The sequence below is a fragment of the Myxocyprinus asiaticus genome, chromosome 36, assembly GCF_019703515.2.
Source record: "Myxocyprinus asiaticus isolate MX2 ecotype Aquarium Trade chromosome 36, UBuf_Myxa_2, whole genome shotgun sequence".
In the NCBI taxonomy this organism is placed as follows: domain Eukaryota; kingdom Metazoa; phylum Chordata; class Actinopteri; order Cypriniformes; family Catostomidae; genus Myxocyprinus; species Myxocyprinus asiaticus.
The window spans coordinates 23,992,374-24,005,486 of NC_059379.1; the positions used below are offsets into that span (position 1 = coordinate 23,992,374).

At 38.1% G+C, this 13,113-nt stretch overlaps 1 protein-coding gene across 1 annotated transcript in view; it reads right to left on the reverse strand.

Annotated features, from left to right (window-relative positions):
* Positions 1-5,538: 5,538 nt before the first annotated feature.
* The window catches only part of LOC127426776 (transformation/transcription domain-associated protein-like), a 99,742-nt gene continuing 92,167 nt past the window's right edge, over positions 5,539-13,113 (reverse strand). The window contains exons 69-73 of the mRNA XM_051673803.1: positions 12,294-12,511; positions 10,862-11,046; positions 9,914-10,117; positions 6,661-6,855; positions 5,539-6,517 (exon numbers count right to left, since the gene is read on the reverse strand). Coding sequence (XP_051529763.1) covers positions 6,233-6,517; positions 6,661-6,855; positions 9,914-10,117; positions 10,862-11,046; positions 12,294-12,511 — 1,087 coding nt within the window. The 3' untranslated portion in view covers positions 5,539-6,232. The remainder of the gene's footprint in view (positions 6,518-6,660; positions 6,856-9,913; positions 10,118-10,861; positions 11,047-12,293; positions 12,512-13,113) is intronic.

A 13,113-nucleotide genomic window follows, 5' to 3' on the forward strand; every position in this document is an offset into this window, starting at 1 on the left:
CCAAGAAATATGATCGTATTAGCCCCATCTTATAGTCGTTTCACTGGCTACCTGTTCAATTTAGTATTAATTTTAAAATTCTGTTAATTACGTACAAAGCTTTGAATCGTCTAGCTCTGCAGTACTTAAGTGACCTTCTACCATGCTATATTCCATCACATTCATTACTGTCACAAAATTCTGGCCTGTTAATAGTACTACCTAGAATATCAAAATCCACATAGTTAAATATTGCTAATATTTTTTCTTTAGCTTGCAACTTGATTTATACCTTTACAAAACGTTGTGTGCATGCAATTTATTTTTACACTTGCAATTTGATTTACGCTTTCACAAATCTTACTCTGTGCATGCAAATTTTTCTATCACGCTTGTAACTTCATTTATCTTTTACAACTCTTACTCTGCGCATGCAAATCATTTAGGCACTATTTTACCATCATATCCTACAGTTCAAACAAATTATTTTTTTTAAACAATGGCCCGTAAAACATACTTCATTTTCTATTTTTAAACCATGACTTGCACTAAACACAATAAACTAATATTGGCATTTAATCATGCTGTTTAACCAGTGGTGAACTGACCCCCACAGTGAGTCTGGTTTCTCCCAATGTTTTCTCCATTAACCAACATCTTATGGGGTTTTGTGTTCCTTGCCACAGTCACTTTTGTCTTGCTCACTGGGGTTTTAAATAAAACAATTATTTACTTGTTTATTATTATACACAATTTACAATCATATATTAATCAAACTACACAGTGATGACTCTGACTTATAGATATTACAGTTTCATTTTCTGTAAAAGCATGATTTTCTGTAAAGCTGCTTTGAAACGATGTGTGTTGTGAAAAGTGCTATACAAATAAAAATGACGACTTTTCAATTGAGCACAAAAACGAATTATATTTTAGAGCTTGACAGCAGAAGGGAAGATCATCAGTGAACAAAATCGATTACATTTCTATCTGGTTCTCACACAAAGCTATCGTATGGCTTCAGAAGACTTGGCAGTTTGCGCATAAGTTATATGGACTACTTTTATGATAGTTTTATGGTGTGTTTTTGTCTCTTTGGACAAAAAAATAAATAAATCACAATACAATTTTGTTTTATGTAAAAAAAAAAAAAAAAAAAAAATTTGGAAATTCTGCATAATCTTATTTTGTGTTTCATGTAGGAAACACTGGATTGGAATGACATTAAGGTGGGTAAATGATGCCCAAATTTTCATTTTTGGGTAAACTATACCTGTATGTTTTTCAACATTGTGATTACCTGTAATCTCTGCATTTTGCAGTTTTTTTGTTCAAATTGTCACTCAGTATGAGATGATAACAACATGAGACATGGGTTTTGGTCCTATGCAAACCAGGTCGCGTTCACATGATCAGTGATGAGCGCAATTTGTAGGTTGCATTTTCCTCTTTAAGATTACATTTTTACTCCACTGACAGTTAGGTTTAGGGTTGGGGTTTGGGTTAGGGCATATGGTTAATAAAAATATGCATTATTGTTGACTGCATTGTATCATTTACAACTAAAGACAACTCTCTCTTGGAGCCACTCTGTGGAAAATTTAACCCAGAAACTCACACACGCCCATTAGTTGAACAACACTTCCACCTTGGCCACTGGGGCCATACAAATTATGTAAGCACTGACCAAAAAGCATTCAACCTACTGTTGCTGAATTTACAGTACCGCCAATAGGACAGGCCAGCCCTGTATGGACTGACAGACATGAGGAATTCAATAGTAACCATGTACAATTTTGAGAAAGTTCACTGCTCTACCACCAAACTGACTGAGGGACTTACAAAGCAGCACCATTCCTCCCTCGAACCAACACTACATGAGTTTCCTCACTAACCTCCATCTTCCTAATTTCGTCCCCTGACTTACAGTACATACCCACGATGGAGATTAAATGAATTGGTGTGTGTTGTCCTTTCAGGTGCTCTCTGCAGGCAATCCCCAGTCCACTCAACCAGCTGTCAAGGTGAGACAGTTTTACATGTTGAAGCTCCAATGCCCTTGTCCAATTTCACTTTGCAGTGAATCTGGGCTGAACATGCCAATCCTCATATTACCAAACAAATTAAATCAGGGAACTGGGAGGAGAAAGGGGGGAGATCCTGTCAGACGCACAACAGCCTCTCCTCCCAGCCTGTCAGGAGATCAGGGCACTCCGAGAAGAGCTTGGTTAATTGGTTTAGGATATAAAGTGTTTCTGACAAGCACCCAAAGACAGAGGAACTGCCGAGAATGGTCTCAGGGGGAGCCCTGGAAAAGTTCAGGTAATGAAGCTAATACTTCTGCAGCGGGTCTTTTCACAGAAGCTTTTCAGTGCATCGTTTTAGGCTCGCCACAGCACTCTGCCATTCAAAATAATGTCTCTCCAATCAGCCATTCAGCAAAAACAAATTGTAGTCTGCTTCAGGAAGAATGTGTGTTACAGCAAGTGGCAGACTTGAATACGGATACCTTGGCATCGTCTAAACTCCTGTACTTCAACATCTTGTACACAATTAGATGGAGAACTTCTTGACTGTTGATGAAGTACATTTGGTAGGTAGGTAAGCAGTACATTCCCAAACATACTACTTCGGCTATGCTGATGTTGTCCTTTGACCCGTGTGTTCTTTAATTTAAGTGTGTTTAATTTAATTTAAGACTTGCTAGCAACAACCAGAAAATTTACTTGGGTGTTGTTAAACATGTACAATTTATCCATGAGGAATTGGTACCTATAGCAACTTACACTTGGCTTCTTTAGCCCCTTAGTCATTTGAAACATTCCTTTTTGCATACTTTGTAGCATGGAAGTACAGTACAGTATGCATATTCCAATGCAGGGCTTGGCTGTGAATCAGCTCAACTGTTCTCGGTATTACCACATGGCACTCCTTCAAATGATTTTTATTTTTATTGCTTGTAACATCACAGAACATCACATTGAAAACTTTTGCCATTAATTTGTAACAGCAGAAAATAACGGTTGCTTAAATGCATAAGAATTCTGCTGTTCAGCAAAAACAACCCCAATTCAAATCCTGTAGAGAAGTATTAAAATAAATTTTCTTTGGTTCAAGGTATGCTCTTTAAGATTGAGGATAAGACTCATTATGGATGTTGTAATTTGTCTAGAGTGTGAGAAAAAAAATAAATAAAAAAATTGTGGTTTATAGGTGACACATTCGCCGCATGTCAGCTTAGCATTTACCATCCACATATTTTATCGCAAGCTTGCAGCTGTCAGCTCATAAATGGTATGCAAGGTCACAATCTGTAAGGCACTTAAAATTTCTCTTATTTTTATATTGTAATTCACACTAATGACTGAAAAGCATCTGTTGAACTTTCTGGATGAATTCAAAAGCAATTGGACTGGGCAAATAACCTTGGCTAAAACCAACTCCATCTGACTTTGCCTGAATTACAGTATACCAGACACTCTTTGATGACTTGGATAATTGTATATGTCCATTATAAACATCCTTCATAGTTTCCATAGCTTCCAATCAAAAAAATTGCCCAAATCCTCAGAACACCATCTCAGTCCCTATAGAATCAAATTATTCTCAAGCACCATGGTTAAAAGTGAAGTTTGTTATTTCTATGGCACCAATAAAATTGCCAAAATAACTAGGCCTTGTCAGAAAGTTTTAGTAGTTTTGATGGTTATACAGAAATTACAGTAAGACAAACAGCCAGCTATCTAGCTAGATTGACAGACTATCAGGTCAAACTCAATCACAAAGACCGTCAGTTAAACTGTCAGACAGACAGATAAAGAAAAAAAAAAGAAAAACAAGAAAGAGTGAGAGGATTAAACGTATATACAACGTACAGAATATTAAAGGCCTTGTGTGGGTTTGTTTACATTTGAATTTTTGCACAGTTTAATAGTTTTGGCCACTTTGAACATTCAGTCATTCCAAAAACCGTAAGAAAAGATAGAGCACACTAAATCAGAACAGTCAGAAAATCTGTGCCGAGTTTGGTAGATGTAGCTTCAAACAGTGAATATGGCTGCATACGAAACCAAACGTAGCCATCTTGTTGCCCTAATCAGTTACTGCCCTATTAGAGGCAGCATAATGTCACATCGTTGCTGGGATACCAGCAATTGATTATGGCCATCTGGTGTCCACTATATGTTACATGTCTGCTGCTTCATTCAGTCCAACCAAACCACTATGGTGTAATAATGATCTAGAACAAAATCAAGAGAGTTTTGGTGATAACCAAGTGTATATTTAATAACTACAATACTACTTTCTCACTAGAAATGGAATAAAAAAAATAAAATAATAATAATAAAAATGTACCTTTATTCACAAATTATCCATCAACTGCCTCTTCGGCCTTTTTTTTTCTCCAGCTCTACTGGCTCAACCATTGTGGAACCGCATGCACAGAATTGTGGGATTTTTTTCTATGCTGCCTTCAAAAATCGATCAGGTGAAGGCATTTTAGTTTACAGGATGTGATGCGAACACTGGATTCGGACGTGCCTTCATCCCTTCCTACCTCTGTATACAGCCAAGGACAATTTTCTCTCCACGTTGCTAGCAGAAGGAATGGTCGTTTGTTTGTCCTCCATGTTTCTGCCAATCACAGCTCTCCCTGAGGGGCTCCATCAGTCAGTTTGCTCACATCCTCCTAACAGTCTAGACATCAATGCTGGGACGGTGGAGGGCAGGGGGCATCTAAGCCACAGTGAGGACCTGACATCTCTCACATTGATAGTTAAATAATCGCAGCTCTTTCATGTTCAGACAATGCTGTTGCACATCAGCTCCAGGACTGTTTGGTGGCAGAGGACCTCAAAAGGAGGATAAAGGTGGGAGCGCACGGTCCCTGACTGATGTTAGAAAGAGGTCTGGAGAGAGATCAGAGGAAAAGGGATAAGCACCTGTGCTGTGATGTGCAAGTGTACGGGCTGAAGATATAGTTTATGGGATTGGAGCCAGCACTGACAGCATACGTAACTCAAAGACGGCACTCAGTGAGATATACTGACAGGGAGTAATAAAGCAGGCCTGACCCAAACACTACTCTACAGTGTGCTCTCACTCCGGTCCTCTCGTGTACTTCAGACAATCAGGCACAGACAAGGGTATTCTTTCTGAAAGAGTCCTTCAATCAACCACCCACAGACACACGCAAACACATCAAACCATACACTTGGGTTACACATTCACAGACAGCACAGTTAGAGCTGCATTCCTATGAAAACAATACGGTACTATACTTAAATTTCTCAAAAAGAGCATTTTATTAAAACAAAATGCATATTTACACTGCAGAGATAACTATCCTTAGGTAGGCACAATGTTTTGTACCTTTACAAAATAGAGGGGAATGTATACAAAATGGCTTTAGGTGTATCAGTTTGATCCTGTACAAATCGGAAAGGGGGAAAGTTCAAAAGCTGGTACTTGAAGGACATGTTACATCCATCTTATTTGCTATGGATAACAGACAATCAGCTAAATATAGAGCTACTCCCATTTTAAGGCTGATAGGTCTTTGCCCTTCCAGAGTATTTTTCAGAAGAAACAAAAACGACGCTTGAGTAGTTTATTTGACAGAAACACATGACAGCTTGAAATGACACAAACCCGTAGAAAAGTACACAGTAATTAGGGGATGCAATGCCATTTTTAAATGTACAAAATAAAACATTTAACTTTAAAAAATGACATACTGACATATAACAACAACGATCAGGATGAACACTGGAACAACGGGTGTTGATTTTTGTAAATTAGATTACTAAATTTAAAAGACAGTCCCTAAGGCTGCCATCAGTCAGAGAGAAATAGAGGTGGCGAAAAGGAGAAGCTTTATGGGAGTTGCATAAAATCTGTTGTGAAGCCCGGGATAAGGATGTGGAAACTGTTTTCTTAAAGGCTGTCTTGTACCATCACACTAATTCACCAACAATCATGACAGTCTCAACAAAAGCAACTTCCTTAGCTCATCAGTTTAACTGGCTTCTTAAGTATCAATTCATTCTTTTTTAAATTAGAGTTTGCACATTGTATCATCCCTTTAAAATGGCTCTACATGTTAACTCAAACCAAAATTCTTAGTTGTTTTTTTTTTTAAACAAAAATCTGATTTTGACCCTGACATTCAAGCAGTCACGTTCACAGTATTGCATTTCTCTGAGACAAAAATCTGCGGGGGTCCTCCTTGTGGTGTTCTTTCCATGCCTGTCTACAACCATGGGTGCCAGGCGGGGTCCATGCGGCAGAGGTTGTCCAGGCTGTTGGCTGCCGCCACTAGTGTGTTCACTTTACTCTCTCCACCCTCAAACTGGGCCAAGTTGTGGAGGCGGGTCATGATGGCTGTCACAGCCTTCTGGACCAGAGACACCAGCTGCTGGCTGTCCATGTTCTCAGGCTGTCCAGCTGGGGACAGAGGCATGGACGTGTCCTCCTGAGTCTTCTTATGCCATGCGATGATCTCGTCTCGAAGAACTGCTTTCAAGATGCCATCGACCTGAGAGAGAGGACACGTAGATTGGCAGGTTAAAAGTGGGTCAAGAGCTATATATACAGCAACAAGCGTCATTTGGATGAAAGAGCTGAAAGAATAACCCCAAATGCCATCACTGATCATTATTCTTATTCTTTAAAGTCTACCTTGAAATTTGGCTGAGCAAAGCAGCGTGCCACTGCTATCATAGAAGCCGTGAGGGGTCCGGATACTCCGATGGTGGTCAGGAACTCAGAGATGTTGGGTGTCAGTCTGAAGGGTACGGGCCGGTTGGCATCCAGATCACCAGTGGCATCATTGATATCGAAGCGGAAGTATGACACATTGAGCTTTCCTGTGTCCTGTTGAGGAAAGTGCACATTAGGATGGTGTTGTCAGTGTTTTAATGCAGGACCAAGATGTTACATTGAACATGAAGTGATCCAACACCACTCTTTATATTTCTATGAACTTTATCATTACATTTTTTAACTAATTAATTGCACAGTTTTCTGTAATAATCGCGCTTAAATTATGGTACACTACAACAAACATTTATCAAATCATTATAAATATATTTACTTTATACTTTGTCTCAAAGACTTGCAAGAAGTTGGTTAGTCAGCATTTATTTTAATTATTTAATATTTATATGTTAAAATGTTGTTGTTGTTTTTTTGAGTTAGACACATTTTTACAGGTATAAGTCTTTGATACAAGTATAAGTACACATGCCATAAAAAAGTGGACATGCTGTAATTAAAATTTAAACCATTTTCCAGTGGAATCTTTTTAATAATAGGATCAAATGGGGAGATTCAATTCATATCAAATTTTATTGGCAAGAGAAACTTAATTGTACATTGCCAATGCATTATCAGACACTATACATACAGATATAAAACATACTGAATGCCGAAGTTTAATCTGCTCAAGTTTAAAATCCCAAAACAATATTTTCTCTGGCTGACGTTCAGTCCCAACTACCTCGCTGCAGCTTACTGAACGTCCTGGTCCTTCTCATTCTCTATCGCACACATTCGGGGTCTCGCTCGGGTGGTTTCGCTTTTGAAACTGGTTCAGATGAAAGTGTGTGAGCATTTTTGGCCGATGTGAAAAGATAAGACAGCTTGCCTGTATCTCTTGCACGCCTGGTTCACCAATTGCAGGTGAAGTCTCCATTCTCTGTAAAGTCAATCTGCTCTCGTGTTTATTATGAGTCGCCCTTAATGAATAAATGTGCACTGCTCCACACATTTAGTTTCTGTGCTAGGATGTGCAGTTGAGTCCAGCGTGTTCATCCTGAAAAATTTACATTTTTGCTACAGAGAGTGGGGAAAAACTTTTGTGAAGTTTCGCCCATTGTAGAAATGTGCCTGGGTTTGATCTTAATCCTAACCATACATGGAGTCTGTAAGGCTGAGTAGCCTGCCAGAAACAACTCGAGACACCTTTCTCCCATTGCGTGAAGTTTCAGGAAGTAAAAAAAAAAAAAGTGCATTAATTGCGTAAATTTTTTTGAATGAGTTAAAAAATATGAAATCAGAAATTAACGTGTTAAATTTCCCAGCCCTAATATTAACATCTGCATTTTGCATGGTTTTCCCTGCTGTCTGTGACATATTTGGATCACGACCCAGCAGTTGAGAACCACTGGTCACAAATACTCTTTAATACACACTCATTTCATAGCATGTCAAACTCAAAATATGATCGTGTCATCCGGAAACTACAATCTGCAGACTTCTAGCTCATGTATCAGAAACTTTCAGAGAGTGGATATCAAGTGGCGCCAAGTTGTTAGTTTCCTTCCAGTGAAAGAAAGCAGATCAAATCTGGGAAAAGAGCCCGTTTGCTCATGTGGGGCTCGGTGGACCAACATCAGACAACAGCAAATCTATAGCGCTCTGGAAAACTGGATAGTGTTGTAGACATCCAACCACAAAAATGCGAGGATGTACTGATCCTCCACCTAGTGTGGTCTGTGTCCGCATTTCAATATATGAACAAATACAAACCTCCATTTGCCTTCTGATGCCCTTGACGTCGAGCACACATATCATCTCGAGTGCAGCTTTGCCCCAGAGGTTACATGTTCAATGCCAGCGAAGTATTACAGAGATAAGACACAAGTGTGCAAGACTGTGTGTGTATTCTCGAGGTGGTCAGAGGATAGATGCGTTACCAAGTTATGCAGAGCATAGTTCGAAAATTGTTTATTCACTAAAGAATTTACCATGAGTGTTTAGATTATACATTTTACAAGCCTGATATTTCCAGGTTTTCAATAACAATGGGAATGCTGTAATATGCTGTTATTTCAACAAGAATACATTCAGATTTAATCCAAGCAAAAAACCCTCAGTGTACATGTTAGACCTCTTAGCACCCTGTATAGGCTCAATCTCAGCCAAACTCAATATCTAAAGTCAAATGAAAAGCTACTCTGGAAATGATATGCAAGGGAAATGCTTGACGGTTTGTGTGTGAGTGAGAGGTAAAGACAGCACATATTTGCTTGTCCTCTCTGCCTGCTGTGGTAATCTCCCAGTGCCTAATGAGATCTGTAGAGTGGAACCGGCAGCAAGGGGGCTTACTATACCCACTTAGCTGCCCATTCCTCCTCCTGTCAGAAAACTGCAGATTAGTATCAGAGGACGGGGTGCCTGCTTGACAATAATTTCTAATAAAGACTTTCAAATGCACTCTACGGACCCACACTGACCCTATCCTGAAGATTGCAGAGCATCTTTAACAATGTAGGAAAAACAAACATACACAGAAGGAGAGGGCCCATCAAAAAGTGTAGCCTGTACATTTACAGCTACTGTAGACATTAAAATGTGTTTGGTTTAATAAGAAAACAAGATAATCTGTAAATAATAATTATCCCTATTATGTTTCAGTTTTCAGAAGCTAAATGCCTTGTTTTACCATTTTATATTTTTCTATGAGTCAAAAAAGCAAAGAGAGCTTTAATTTTAATGTTCAGCTCAAGCAAGGAAGCAGATGAGGTAAAACAAATATTTTTTAATTGTAATCAGCCTTTTTTCTAATGTCTGAAGGGAAATTATCTATCATTGTAGAGCAACACTTAAGCCAATTGCTGAAGGGTCCCATCAGTCACAGACACTTCAGAAAAGTTTTCATCATGTATTAGAATGAATACACAACTATTTCTCGGCTTAGAAAATATAAGAGTTAAAAGCATAACATCTCAAAAGGAAATTATACTCTGAGGCCCCCAAGTACTATTTAAAGCCAAATGTAGCCCCTGTGCCAAAGACTTTAAACACTCTTCCTTTACAGTATGATGACCCAACAAACTGCTTTGGATTTATTGGACGCATGTATATTTGATGAAATGTCAAGTGTCAGGTATGAGATTAGTTCCATGACGTCGAGTCATTCATCAGTTACCTGTGCAATCTGCAGCATTTCTGGGTTGAGGCGGTTCAGATGCAGCATGAACTCGGCCAGGCCGATTAGAGCGAGCTGGATGGTGAACATTTTACGGAAGGTCCAGTAGTCTGTGGCATTGGGGAAGGTGTGCAGTGCCCACTCCTTCAACATGCTGCGAGGAACCATGTTCCCCTGGACCTCCTTCAGAATGTCCCGCAGAACCTAAAACACGGGTGAAAAGAGAACGATATTTTAAAATAAAAATAGTATTGGTTGAAACACAACATTAAGGTTCCATTTGTTAACATTAGTAAATGCATTAGGTATCATGAACAAACATTTAACAATATATTTGTTACATAATTTTTAATCTTTGTTAATGTTAATAAAAATACAATTGTTCATTGTTAGTTCATAGTGCATTAACTAATAACTAATTTTAAAAATTTATTAGTATGTCCTGAAAGGAACATTAACTAAGATTAATAAAAGCTTAAGTATTGTTCATTGTTAGTTCATGTTATCTAATGTTGTTAACTAATGTTAACAAAAGGAACCTTATTGTAAATTGTTACCAAATTTTCTTCACTGTGAAGTAGCATTAATGAGGCAAATTTCACAAAAACATGTCTAGGTCAAATTTCTAATTAATTAAAAAAAAAGTAAAAAAAAAAATTAAAAAAATTAATAAAAAATAAATAAATAAATTATATATATATATATATATATATATATATATATATATATATATATATATATATATATATATTTTTTTTTTACTTTTTTTTTACATTTCTATTTGTTCAACTATTTGCATAATAATTTAAAAATAAATAGCCATACTTTCTTTGTTTTGATGTTGGGGTGAAATACGACCAGGATAAGATGACAGTTTCGTGAGATTCATCCAGTTAGGCATCCTACATCTGGGATTAATTTTAACTAATACACTTATTTCTTCAATACCTGATGGCTGGCTTGCGTCCCTCTAGCCTGAATGGTCGCTAGCCTGTCATAATAGCGGGAGATGGGATTGTCGTGCTCAATGCCCTTCTTTACACAACGCTGTTTGTAGATCTCCACCAGAGACAGAGACGATGGATTGTCCTCCACTAACCGCATTTGAGGAGACACTGCCACCACCCTTGGGACTGGAAATAAGAGAACAGGTTTAAAGATGTATTGTACTGATATCTAAAAAGCTGCATGTTAACCAGCAATCGAACAGCTATTAGCTACACTATGAACTTTATGCAGCTTTTCTGATTCTGATCCACAATTCTGACCATATTCCTTGAAAGCTGTCTTAGAGATGCTACTGTATTTGGCTGAAATCTAACCTGTCACTTAAAATACCTCTAAATGTTTTCACAGACCTGTACGCCTGTTTATACAATCATTGACTTTACCTAGTATTTATTTATTAATCTTGTTCATAAAATCAACCCTTTTCACAGAAAACTAAAGATATTTCAGAGAAAACTAACACGTGCCACCCTTGATCTTTGACCTGAGAGAGTTTCATCTTTAAAGTGTCCATCACCAGAAAGACAATTTAGATCTGCCACCCTCCATCTCCACAGGGACAACAGCAACCTCATTTTTTATTCATTCGTATCCTGTACCCTCTCCTTCCTCTACTGTTAACACTACACAGGCTCCACTCTTCTGCTACTTTTCCCCTCAATCTCACCTCTTTCTCTTATCCTCTATTCTCCATCTCCCCCAATCTGTCTGAGAGCAACAAGGCCACTCAGTCTGGAACTGAGAGCAAACGGACAGCATTCAAACGGCGCTTCAACAAACCAATACTGAGAAACAATTTGAGGTCAGATCTGACTATATGGGCTGCATGGGAATTATAAAATAAATAAAATGTACTTTTGTAAAGACATTCAAACTCAAGCACAATTTTTAGCCTTTCATCTATAGGTGAGCTTCAATGGGTGCTGTGCATCCATGGCCGACTAAGCAGACAAGGTTTTGAAATAAATATTGAAATAATTTTGTGATATTTTTTGGGGAAAAATGCTTTAGCTCAGTAAATAAAAATGCCATGAACAAGGCCATTTTCCATTTGATATAGACTTAATTCAATATCTGGAGCTAGCACCTAACCCAGGCTTTCCCACTTGCACCCACCGACTGATAATACAAGCGCCACACTTCCTTTAGATCAAAAGGTTTTTACAATCATGAGAAATATAAATTCAGTCAAGTGTGTCCACCGTTTTGACTGGTAGAGTATGATTTATAATTCAAATTTCATAATTTGAAAGTTTATCTCAGTTCATCTATCAATCAAGTGGAACGTCCTGTCCCAAAAAGACATGAATTGATCTGTGATCATATCGGGGGAAGGGAAGACTTCTGGTGTGATGTGGACTGACTGCAGTACCTGTAAAGAAGAGGTGTCTCTTTGTGGTCTCTTTCCTCTTTTCCAGGCAGGGGTTGAGTAGCCTTAAGAGCTGCAGCACACGCTCCTCTCTGCGGGACTCTGTCAGACATGCGTCATTCATCACCAAGTACGGATAGATCTTCCCATTGTGCCCACGGATGTAGAGACGACGAGCAGCTGTGTTGTGCTTTTGAACAATCTCCACCCTGGGCATGAACCTTAGGAGGGAGAGGAATAGACAGATAGAGAGAGACTGGGGTAAGTGATGAAGTAATCACAGAGAATAAAGGTCTCAGCCAGTGTCAGAAATTAAAGGCCAGTCTATACTTCGACATCGAACCAACGCCATAGGCTGGTGTATCTGCATTGTTCTGTGAGTACACAGCCAAAATGCTAGTGTATTGAGAGAAAATGTCTTCATTTCTAAATTAATTATACATTTTATAAACAAAGACGATGTAATTCGTGGACTCAAAAGTATTTATTAAATTATTGTAGCATTAAAAATGACTTCATAAAAAAGTGTAGTATTTAGATATGGTACATTATTATACATGTTACCTGCCATGCAGAGAGAACATAAATTAGGCATATACTGTATTTTGTTCTTGAGTTGCTTAAATAATAAATACATATTTTGGTATTTTTTGGCGCTCCGTGCTGAAAATAATTATTCAAATTAATTAATTTGACTACTCACTTGATCAACGCAAAATAGGTGTGGTTTTAAAACTTAGAAGCTTAGAAACTTGTTTTTTGGTCTTTTGTTGCATTTTGCTTGTAACTTCATGAAACATAAAAATCTAAAACAGATGCTCCC